Source organism: Euprymna scolopes, chromosome 14 (genome assembly GCF_053919585.1).
Source record: "Euprymna scolopes isolate OS-2025 chromosome 14, ASM5391958v1, whole genome shotgun sequence".
Classification (NCBI taxonomy): Eukaryota; Metazoa; Mollusca; class Cephalopoda; order Sepiida; family Sepiolidae; genus Euprymna; species Euprymna scolopes.
Window position 1 is genome coordinate 86,002,403 of NC_136495.1, and position 13,114 is coordinate 86,015,516.

At 29.9% G+C, this 13,114-nt stretch overlaps 1 protein-coding gene across 5 annotated transcripts in view; it reads right to left on the bottom strand.

The window, feature by feature from the left end:
• LOC145293143 (vacuolar protein sorting-associated protein 18 homolog) overlaps positions 1-13,114 on the bottom strand; it is a 326,884-nt gene that overhangs the window by 56,603 nt on the left and 257,167 nt on the right. For all 5 annotated transcript variants that reach the window (XM_080139563.1, XM_080139561.1, XM_080139559.1 and 2 more), the window contains 5 exons: positions 7,245-7,309; positions 5,186-5,321; positions 3,492-3,644; positions 1,452-1,545; positions 1,230-1,303 (listed from right to left, as the gene is read on the bottom strand). In XM_080139563.1, coding sequence (XP_079995689.1) covers positions 1,230-1,303; positions 1,452-1,545; positions 3,492-3,644; positions 5,186-5,321; positions 7,245-7,309 — 522 coding nt within the window. The remainder of the gene's footprint in view (positions 1-1,229; positions 1,304-1,451; positions 1,546-3,491; positions 3,645-5,185; positions 5,322-7,244; positions 7,310-13,114) is intronic.

Consider the following 13,114-nt stretch of genomic DNA (forward strand, 5'->3'; position numbering starts at 1 on the left):
TTAATCCTATTAAGGTCAAAATCCGACGGGAAAAAATGAGTTCATTTTATTTATATAGAGATGTTCTTCAGTAGCGACGCTTGGTGAAACAGGCAGTTATCGTTATGTTTTGAGCAAAGCCAAGTGGCCAGTTAGTTACGTCTGGTTCAAATTCTGCACAAGTCCCCCCCCCCAAAAAAAAAAATTTGTAACAGAGCTTGCTTTGATTCTTTAAAAGTGGTTTAAACAAGAAATAGTTTTAAGCAACCACTATTAAACAAATTATGGGCTCCCCCTTTCCCTTCTCTCTTCATTTTTTTCTCCTCTTTCCATCTCCATCCTCTTCTCCCATCCTCCTTTGTCTCTTATTCCTCCTCTCTTAACCGATCCTTAGGAGTCTAACAGATGTGTAATGAAAATGGTCAATAAAATCTGGGTGAATCTTACTCTCTTCGCAAAAAGATACCAAAATACTAATAAAAAGAAAAAATAATAAAAAAGTCTAATATACACTAGCTCATTTAGATTTTAAGATGGGCAGTGGGCAGACACAATGGACATGTGTTGCAGATAACATATATCTCCAACCTACTTGGCTCCAACTGTCCCCCTTTTTTCCTAAAAGCCTTTTTTTACTGTAAGATGACTTTGGATTTTTATTAATGATCGTAGTTGCCTGAAGAGGTTTCTAGTTACTAAATACTAGAAGACCAAAACATGCTCATGACTGAGTATTAACACATTACTGCTTATGTAAAAACATATATATATATATATATATATACACACACACACATACAAGGGGGAACAATAAAATTGTCGTCTGAGAAAAGATAGGATTCCATTTCCATTTATTAGACCATGGATTTCCCTATTAGAACCGTTTTGTTAATAGGTGGACAATTTTTTTTCTGTAACAGTTTCAACCCATTAAATGAAAATGGTATACATTGAAATTAACAATATTTCTAAAATAAACATTAATTTTATATATATATATATTATGAAGATTCTTTTTTTTTCTCTTTTTTTATAAAAACCTATTTCAAGGAAGAACAGTTTGGTTTGAAAATATATTTAAATTTAAAAAAATGTGAGATAATGAGCTCGTACTTTAGAACATCTTTACTGATAATTTATGAAAAACTGAAACACTAGGTTAAACAACGGTTTAAAAACAATCTTATTGACAATTTCACCAGTTGAATATAAAAAAATGATATAATTCCAAAAAATGGCTTTCATTTTACCTGTTCAGTAAGAACCTCCAAAGCTCTTGAATAATATTCATGCTGAATATAATGGTTGATGACACGTTCAAAATCTAAAAAGAAAAACAATTTTAGATTAATTTTAAATAAGCAGTTCTAATTGAACATGTTTAAAATGTTCAGTTAAAGATAGCATACATCGTGTAATGTTTATTCATACAGCATGCACTTTTGATGTATATCTATGCGAGATCAATTTACCTTCCATGAGTCTTGCAAAGTACATCAAATCTTCAATATCACCATGACTTGAGATGAGATCATATATCACTTGTCGGTTGTTACTGACACAATCCTAAAATTAAGGGAACATTTTTGCTTATTTAATATCATCATGCAATAATTAGCAATAAAGAAAATCGAACAACAACAATAATGATTCATTGATACTAACTTTTTTGATATGCCAGTGATGCATTATAGAAAATAGGAATCAGAATTTGTTTAAAATACTTATTTTATCAATACTTATTAAAACATTCACATGTGTAATATATAAAATATGCAACAAACGTTTTAATTAGTAGAAAAAAAATTTTATTACAAATTTTTCAAGCTCTTAAATGCAAAAATATATTTTGTGAACAATAATTTCACAGGTTACAACCACATTTGGCATCTTTTTAAATGTCATTTGATATATTAAATTGTAAAGAATATATTTGGAATTGAAGAGATGGGAATTATATATATTTTCCATTAAGCTTTTTAATGATAACACTTAGATAATATTTAATTTAATATAACATTGGTTACACTGGGTGACATTGCCAGTTAGATATACAATTTATTTTGGAAGCATTTTCTTTTTAATCTATATTTATTTGAAATCAGATTTTCCTCTTTGAAATGTAAATTCAGATGGGAACATCCTCTAATCTCAAGAATGGCTTATGATAGGATTTTAAGACAAATTTGAAAAGATGAGAAAACAAAACAAATCAATAAGTGATATATTCTTTGAATTCAAAGTATTTTTCTTAAAGGATCTTTTACAGTTCACTTACACTTGAATTTTGACAATCAGTTTGTTCTTGGTCTTTCTCAACTGCACCCCATATATAATGGGGTTGCAATCAAGTGAATTAGTGATGGGTAAATATTGGGGTTCATGAAGTCAGAGAGAGCTCTCAGATAGCCACTTCTGGGTTTTTCCAGCTAAGGCTTGCTGCCACATGTATAGCCTTTTTGCAGCTACCCATCGTTTAACACATGGACAATCAATGTAGTCATTTAAATTAAGGCTGAGTCCCTAACATAACCCTTTCTGGAAACACACCCAAAACTCAGCACAGTGTATGAAAACTTGGTCTTTATATCTGGCATATGAGGTAAACTGTAGGCTAGTCAAGCATTATAAAATTGGCTCTGAGAAGAAGCAGATCATCCTCTGTTCAATTGGATGTTTGACCTTGTTAATCAGTTTCTTGGCTTTTGTAAAGTGATTCGCTTGACTATTTTTGACTCTTAGTAATAAAGATCTTTGTTCAGCACTTTCTTCATAGTTGCCACTCTCTCACCAAGATCTGTCTAGCCACACCTTTTTCTTTAAAGCTTTGATGAATACCATTGTACAAACAGTTAGAAAGCTATGATTCTTCATGCTAGCCACTGCTTCCTCATATTTTCAGGATCACTAAACAAGAATATAAAAATCTTCAATTCAAACTAAAATGGGAGTTAATGATAGGTCCAAGGTTAATTTCTATGTTGTACTATGAATTAAAAAACGTTAAACTTGTTGAAAATTTTTATAGAATACAAAAATCTTTGAATTTATTTAACTTTATGCCTTCACAGCTATTTTTGCTCAATTTCAATCCAGTATGCCATTCAATTTTCCCATTGCATATCCCCCAAAATATTACTCAGTATTTAGATATTTGCCAACACATATGGTGATAAAATGTAATGAATTAGAACTGCGGGTTAAATTTTCATACAGAATCGACAACATAAATTAATAAAAATTATTTACCTTGTTAATATAAAAACAAAAAAGGTTAAAAAAAAAAACATTGCTTAACTGTATTATGCCTTTTCTGAATTCTCATATACTTGATTAATAATACATTCATAAGTATAGAAGTTAATATTTTAAATATCTTACAATTTTTATAAGATTATTTTCTATTTTAAATAAGGATCTGTAATAAAAAGCCCAAGACTATTCTTTTTAAAGAATCAAGGATTTGATTTAATGAGGTTCATTCAAAAGTGGTATAGAAGAAAAAAACTCACTTTTATCTTAGGCAAGTTTAAAAATCTGCAAAAGTCATCTTGCAAATTCATATATTTATCAGTCTTTTCCAATCCTTGCTCTTTGAGCTCACCAAGCTGATTAAGGTAGATTTCAGTCAACCATGTAACAAGCATCGTCATTTGGGTACGATCCTAAAAAAGCAAATCAATATTTACACACCCACATACATACATCAGCAATACTTAGTTAAGATGATAAAACTACAAAAAATATAACGTTAATAGCAATTTAAATAAATCTAATTTTAAGGATATTATATGAATCGGAATTTTAAGATCTTTTAATTTTTCAATCCATAATTTTTATAATTTGTGAATTATGTCATTAAAAGAAAAATAAAGACTAAAGTTACATTTTTAACTTTAGATAAATTATATAACATGTTGGTAAAATGAAATTAAATTTTTACAGAAATAGATTACCATTAATTTTATAAATACAAAAGTCAAAGGTTATCAGTATTTTTAAGAGTAGTTACATTTTATTTCTGTCCAAATAGATCAACTTTGCTGGTTTTACCAAGAATTGAAATTATCACAGGATTTACAGTTAAAAAGACAAAAACAAATTATGCAATAAAGATCTTCAGAATTCAACTATTCCTTAAAACAAAAATGCAAACCATATTTAAAATTTGACTTTCCTACCATATGATGAAGACTAACAAATTGTTATAAAAGGTCCATCAACAACAACAGTACAATTTTTAATTTATTAACAAATACATATGTATTATAATATATCCAAAATAATATAACTATTTTTGTGAAATTTTTAAGCATTTATACAGTGCGTATAATATTTACATATATATATGATAGCAAAATATGTTGAATGGTTACAAAAATGAAATTATATTTTCAGTTATAGATTTTTCTCAATACTCACTAGCATGTCCTGTGCACAGAGAAAATGAAAGACACAGGAAACTCATGGTCCCACCTCTGAACTCCATATAGTTTTACTTGATTTTTTTTTTCTTAGCAATAAATATTAACAATTATATTATTCTGTACGTATTAAACATTTAAATGTTAGAATTATTTCATGAGTTCAAAAGAATATCCTCACAGTAGAAGAGAAAATTTAGAGGGTGGGGAGGTAATTATGTACACAAACATGGGAAGAAAGTTTGATATGGAGAAAATTTTGTGTTTTTCTCTTTCTCTTGTGTGATTATATTAAAATGATCAATATTACATGTGCATGAATATTCTAAGCAGTCTAGTAATTTCTTTAAAACAAATCAAACACCATTATTATTTTTTGCAGCAAATGAGTGTGAAGATTTTATCTAATCAGCTACCAGTATGAGATCAATGCACAGCAAAATTCAATTAATTTTTTGACGTCAGTAACAATAAAGAGAGTCAAAGTAGAAACCAAACAAGGATTGAAAATATGTCGTCAAAGGAAAAAAATTTGTTGCATTTGTCCAAGATTACATCTTAAAATTAATAAGTGTGATCGAAAATTATTTTTTTTTGACATGGAATAAGTTAGGGGGAAAAAAAAGACAAAATAGTTTTTTTTTAATATATATTCCTTTTATTCATGAAACTATACCAGTCAAACAAATGGGAGAAAATCTCACTTTATCTTATTGATGAAATATGTATACCAACTGGTATGTAATTATGACATGTTATGAAAGACACAATAAAATATTTACCTGAGATCTGAGAGCATTGAGTTTTTGAGTTAGATAAGCACTCAGAGGACCTTTGTTGCCAAGGTTGATAAATTTTAAAGAAATTTCTTCAAATAAACTTTGGGTATTTGCATACATGATAGCACTTTCTTCATATCTGGAAAATAAATATTTTGAAATATTATCAACTTTAAAGAAGAAATCTCTTACTATTGAGTACTTTTGTCTTGGATCAAAAACTATTCAACAAAATTTCACCATCCTTGAGATATGAGGTGTGCCATAAGGTCATCAATATGTCAATGCTACTATTATGATGATAAACATTAAAAACTATTGGGCACAATTTCAAATTTAGCATGAAACACTCTTGAGAAAAAAAATATATCAATAAGGCTCAACATTTTGAAACTACTAAAGTTATTGTATTAATACGACTACTTATATTTAACTCTTCAGAAGGTTAGACATAAGATCAGAAGTTAAGTTGAAAAGTCAGTGCACTAGAATTGGCGCACTCTGGCCTAAAAAATGCTTGAACAGCCCCATCTACATTCCCTGGTATAGGTGCCTCGAGCAATCAGCAATGAACTAACCCTTTTTCAAAAAGAAAGTCTTGGAGGGTAAGATAAAACCTGGGAAGGTGAACAACTTCTGTAGACTGAATAAGACCATACGTTAATTTGACAGCAAAAAACTGTCATATTGATTGTCTACGAAATAAGTCAAATAATCAATTATGGGTTGAAAAATATTAGACAAAATTCTACCAAATAAAGTCTTAATGCAAAAGCTATCTTAAAAGCAATTGAAAACCGATTCAAGTAAGTAAAATCAAATAATAACATCTACAGAATTCCTAAGCCTCTAACTGGGACAGTTTATTTTATTTATTGGTGCTCATAACTTAATTCTTCCTATAATTTAATATCAACACAAATAAATTTTGATATTTTATATATATAGCAAAATATTTTATTGATCAAAAGATCAATAAAAATAAATTTGTTTAAAACATTAAAAAAGTACTAATTTTAGATATATTTAATATCTCTACTACTATATAAAAGGAACTTTGTGGGTAGGAGTTTGTTCCCTAAGGACTCCGAAACGCCTGGGCCAATTTTTATGAAATTTCACACAAATGTACTTTATGTATCTGGCAGTATTTTTAGATGAGTTTTGTATCAAAATGCCTGTGATAAGTGTCGTATTTGATAAATGATATATCAATTATTGCTGCGGTGAGAAAGCCAGATAGAATTTGATTAGCGACAGACAAAATGGACATGTGTTTACGTTTTTTTTTTTGTTTTTTTTAAATATTTTAAAATCAAAGAAAGTTCATGCAAAATTGTAAAATATAAGGATATAGGAATATTTGCATTGATGGATCAGGATTTCTGCAGAAGACGTCTGTCAACCTGAATGAAAATGACTTATTAATTATGTACAGAGGTATATTTGGGTGGTTTTAGTAATCAAACCTTCTGAGTTGTAGTTTGGCTTGAACGCCTGAATTTTAAAGTTTGTTGTGCTTGATTGTCTTTGGGCTTTGATGGTGTTATCATAGATGTGTGGCCTTCATTAATCAAGTAGGTCATGTGTGGGGCTTGTTGGTGGCTTGGGGATTTTTTTTGAAGAAGCTGGCATTTCTCAAAATTTGGTTGCCCTGGTGTATAGCTGTAATCATAGATCCCTTTTTCTTTGTTACAGTCATTGGGTTAGGTTGGTAGGGTATGAAAGCCTTCAAAGTGTGTTGCTTTTTACGATGACCGTGTCGCCCACACTGAGATCATTGGGTTTCACACATGCCTTTTTATCAACATATTGTTTTATCGTTTCCTTTAGTGTCCCATTCCCTAATGTTAGGGTCTCCAACCAGGTGTGGCAGCCGTTTTTTTATGGTCCGAACAAATAGGATCGAGACTGGGAATGCGCCAATGGTACAATGTGGTGTTGTCCGGTAGTCCAGCAGGAACTTAATTCTCGTTTCCAGCTTTGATTATGGGTGATTTTTTATTTTCTTAATAGTTGAAATTCTGAATTTAAAGATTTTTAGTTAAAAAGGAAAGATTACCGTTTTTCATTAAAAAGATGTTCAGCTTCCTTTGTCAAAACCTGGTCAAGATTCACAGGATTATTCTGCAATGAAAAGAACTTTTAATAAATATAAAGTGAGAAAATAGGGTTTAAATTTTATAAATTTTTATGAAAGTAGAAAAATGACACATGGAGCCTAGTTTCCCATTTTAGACACTCAAATAATAGTTCCCCATTTTTAGACACTCAAATCCTAGTTTCCCATTTTAGACACTCAAATAATAGTTCCCCATTTTTAGACACTCAAATCCTAGTTTCCCATTTTTTAGACACTCAAATCATAGTTTCCCATTTTAGACACTCAAATAATAGTTCCCCATTTTTAGACACTCAAATCCTAGTTTCCCATTTTTAGACACTCAAATCCTAGTTTCCCATTTTTAGACACTCAAATTCTAGTTTCCCATTTTTAGACACTCAAATTCTAGTTCCCCATTTTTAGACACTCAAATCATAGTTTCCCATTTTTAGACACTCAAATCCTAGTTTCCCATTTTTAGACACTCAAATTCTAGTTTCCCATTTTAGACACTCAAATAATAGTTCCCCATTTTTAGACACTCAAATCCTAGTTTCCCATTTTAGACACTCAAATAATAGTTCCCCATTTTTAGACACTCAAATCCTAGTTTCCCATTTTTTAGACACTCAAATCATAGTTTCCCATTTTAGACACTCAAATAATAGTTCCCCATTTTTAGACACTCAAATCCTAGTTTCCCATTTTTAGACACTCAAATTCTAGTTTCCCATTTTTAGACACTCAAATTCTAGTTCCCCATTTTTAGACACTCAAATCATAGTTTCCCATTTTTAGACACTCAAATCCTAGTTTCCCATTTTTAGACACTCAAATTCTAGTTTCCCATTTATTAGACACTCAAATTCTAGTTTCCCATTTTTACTCAAATTCTAGTTTCCCATTTTTACACACTCAAATTCTAGTTTCTTATTTTTAAACATTTAAATCCTAGTTTCCCATTTTTAGACACTCAAATCCTAGTTTCCCATTTTTAGACACTCAAATCCTAGTTTCCCATTTTTAGACACTCAAATCCTAGTTTCCCATTTTTAGACACTCAAATCATAGTTTCCCATTTTTAGACACTCAAATCCTAGTTTCCCATTTTTAGACACTTAAATCCCAGTTTCCCATTTTTAGACACTCAAATCCTAGTTTCCCATTTTTAGACACTCAAATCCTAGTTTCCCATTTTTAGACACTCAAATCTTAGTTTCCCATTTTTAGACACTCAAATCCTAGTTTCCCATTTTTAGACACTCAAATCCTAGTTTCCCATTTATTAGAAACTCAAATCCTAGTTTCCCATTTATTAGACACTCAAATCATAGTTTCCCATTTTTAGACACTCAAATCATAGTTTCCCATTTTTAGACACTCAAATCATAGTTTCCCATTTTTAGACACTCAAATCATAGTTTCCCATTTTTAGACACTCAAATCATAGTTCCCCATTTTAAGACACTCAAATCCTAGTTTCCCATTTTTAGACACTCAAATCCTAGTTTCCCATTTATTAGACACTCAAATCCTAGTTTCCCATTTTAGACACTCAAATTCTAGTTTCCCATTTTTAGACACTCAAATCCTAGTTTCCCATTTATTAGACACTCAAATCCTAGTTTCCCATTTATTAGACACTCAAATCCTAGTTTCCCATTTTTAGACACTCAAATCCTAGTTTCCCATTTTTAGACACTCAAATCCTTGTTTCCCATTTTTAGACACTCAAATCCTTGTTTCCCATTTTTAGACACTCAAATCATAGTTTCCCATTTTTAGACACTCAAATCATAGTTCCCCATTTTTAGACACTCAAATCATAGTTTCCCATTTTTAGACACTCAAATCATAGTTTCCCATTTTTAGACACTCAAATCATAGTTTCCCATTTTTAGACACTCAAATCATAGTTTCCCATTTTTAGACACTCAAATCCTAGTTTCCCATTTTTAGACACTCAAATCATAGTTTCCCATTTTTAGACACTCAAATCCTAGTTCCCCATTTTTAGACACTCAAATCCTTGTTTCCCATTTTTAGACACTCAAATCATAGTTTCCCATTTTTAGACACTCAAATCCCAGTTTCCCATTTATTAGACACTCAAATCATAGTTTCCCATTTTTAGACACTCAAATCATAGTTTCCCATTTTTAGACACTCAAATCATAGTTTCCCATTTTTAGACACTCAAATCATAGTTTCCCATTTTTAGACACTCAAATCATAGTTCCCCATTTTAAGACACTCAAATCCTAGTTTCCCATTTTTAGACACTCAAATCCTAGTTTCCCATTTATTAGACACTCAAATCCTAGTTTCCCATTTTAGACACTCAAATTCTAGTTTCCCATTTTTAGACACTCAAATCCTAGTTTCCCATTTATTAGACACTCAAATCCTAGTTTCCCATTTATTAGACACTCAAATCCTAGTTTCCCATTTTTAGACACTCAAATCCTAGTTTCCCATTTTTAGACACTCAAATCCTTGTTTCCCATTTTTAGACACTCAAATCCTTGTTTCCCATTTTTAGACACTCAAATCATAGTTTCCCATTTTTAGACACTCAAATCATAGTTCCCCATTTTTAGACACTCAAATCATAGTTTCCCATTTTTAGACACTCAAATCATAGTTTCCCATTTTTAGACACTCAAATCATAGTTTCCCATTTTTAGACACTCAAATCATAGTTTCCCATTTTTAGACACTCAAATCCTAGTTTCCCATTTTTAGACACTCAAATCATAGTTTCCCATTTTTAGACACTCAAATCCTAGTTCCCCATTTTTAGACACTCAAATCCTTGTTTCCCATTTTTAGACACTCAAATCATAGTTTCCCATTTTTAGACACTCAAATCCCAGTTTCCCATTTATTAGACACTCAAATCCATGTTTCCCATTTTTAGACACTCAAATCCATGTTTCCCATTTTTAGACACTCAAATCCTAATTTCCCATTTATTAGACACTCAAATCCTAGTTTCCCATTTATTAGACACTCAAATCCTAGTTTCCCATTTTTAGACACTCACATCCTGAGTTGGATTCATAAATTGTACTCATTCACATCACTGTGCCACATCTTTCTGGATCAGAAATATATTACTTCTAAGAAAAATGCTATACATTAAATTCTTAAAACATATTTCATTAATTTACATGTTTTGCTAACGAATTCATTCAATTAGTCATTGCTAGCCAGTGCAGATCACAACAAATGCTAAGGATTGTCTGCTACATTTGTTGTGATCTGAAGATAAGTTTCAATCCCCGGCTTGTAAAAGCACCAAATAATCACTCATCTAAATATGTGATAAACATAAAAGCAGCCGAGGACAAGTTGGAAAACATGTTAGATAATTTCTTCTGGTTCCTAGTCTAGAATAGATCTGGCCTACTTTTACATAAATCTCTAGACGTATTTAATATAGTCATGCTGTAGTTATGGTGCCAACATAAGAAGCAATCTAGGAGGTATTGAAAAAAATATCTAACAATGTAATACAGGAATTCAAAGAAGAAAGAAAATTTTCCTAAGTAGAAATTCAATTAGAAATAGAAACAAGTTATACATTAAAATGTGTTATGACAAAATCAAAATGTTTTGAGAAAAATGGGTGATTATTAAATGAAATCTAAAAATTAGCATACTGTAAAGAACTTGAAATTTCCTACATGGCATAACTTTTGATCGACTGGATACAGATTGTCAAAATAGCTTGAATAGAAAATAAATGAATCTCTAATAATGCATATGTATGTTGTGCTTCTGTTTTAATATCTCTATAAAAATAAATAGCCATTTATTTGCCCGTAAATATACTCAAGTAAACATCAGCAGCAGAAAAAATTATCAAAAAGTGCACATTTAATGTCATAGGTCACTTTTCCTTAACATTTGATAAAGTAATATCACATGATCTAACATTTATCAGGGCAGGAACATCATTGCATGAATTTTTTTTCCCAAAGTTCACATGTAATCACCTAAAAAGTAAGGTCTCATTCACTTTTGAGTTTTCTTTTATAGGAATTAAACTAAGAGTCCTTATCTACTTTTAAATGTATCTGTATATATAAATTCATATTCCTGTTTATTTGTTTGTTCACAATTTGATGTCCATTACTTTTCTATTTTATTCATTTCTATATTTCTATATATAGTATGATTCTTGCAAAATATATAATTAAGAGGTAACCTCATTTGCATATGACATGAATGAAAATCGATTTTACTAAATAGCTGTATGCTAGTTACTGTTTATAGTGAGAGAATTGTTTTAACTGTTTTATTTAAGATTGTTATTTAAAGTTGATTTATATTGATAATATATTTAATTTATTATTACCGACATCAATTTTTTTAGAAACTGGTTTGAGTTATTCCCCCCCCCCCCTGGACACCATTTTTGTTCTTTTTGTTTGTTTGTTTTTTTTTGCTTTCGAGTTTTATTATCAGAGGGTTATATTTTTATTTAAAAGAAATAAACAATCCAATCCAATTATGATTCTTTATTTAAAATAAAAACAATCTTTCAAGCATTATTTTTGGAATTAGTTTAAATAAAATAATTTCCAACATGATGTCACAATTATGCTGTAGTCCAGTGGATTTTTATTTAAAAGAAACAATCAAATCCAATTAAGATTCTTTATTTAAAATAACAAAAAAGACTTTCATTTTCATTTTTTTAACAGTTTTTTCTTCAAATTTTTGGACATTGTAACTGCTATTTTTTGTTCTTTTAATAACACAATAAGACATTTCTATAACATAAAAATGTTTATTTTGAAAGACAAATCTGAGGAAGCTTTAAACAAATTTGCTTAAACTAGTAAGTGCTCAATATCTGGAGAATAGCTTCTTTTCATATCTCTTCTGCTGAAATATCTGAGGGAGAGGTTGTTATGTACTTCTTTTTTTTCTGGGCGATTATATTTTCATGTTTTATTCATTCTTTTAAATCAAAAACAATTTCCTTATTTTTAATTTTTTTGTTTTCATCAGAGGATTACGATTCTTTATTAAAAAAAACAAAAACACTTTCAAGCATTATTTTTTAAAATTAGTTTAAATAAAATAATTTCCAACATGATTGCGCAATTAACACTGTGGTCGAGTGGATTAGGAAGTTCTCCACTGGTGGTCGTTTTTTTTTTTTGCTTTTCAACGGGGGTGTTGTGTAATTTCCATGAATATTTATATTAAAACAAAAAACAATTTCCTTATTTTTATTTTTTTTTATTTATCAAGTTAAATTTTATTTAAAAGAAACAAGTAATCCAATCCCAATTCTTTCTAAAAACAAAAACTTTCATTTACATTTTTTACCAGTTTTTTCTTCATTTTTTGGACATAGTAACTGCTAATTTTTTTTTTAATCTATCTATCTATCTATATATATATGGATATATATTTTTCTCCAGGACAGTTAAATTTTGTATAGTTTATTTACATTTTTTATGCTCAACCAAACACATGCATCCAAGAGCTAGAGATAAAAAAAATGTAAATATACTGAATTCCGGAATATGAGATTTTTCAGAGCCCAGCCAATCAGAATAGATGAAATTTGGCAAAGGGAGACTTCATTATTTATGAATCAGAAATTGGAAAGATTAGTGGTGGTAGGACTAAATATTAAGAAAGAATAATAGGTACAAGCATCTTTACAAAAAACAAACAAACAGTAAAGTGCCTTTACGAACCTGCTCACAGACTTTCATGAAGCACAACAGTATTTCAACAACTCCACATGCCCAAAGGATGATGCTTCATTGTCAGTCTGAGAATAGGGATGAAAGAGAAGGACA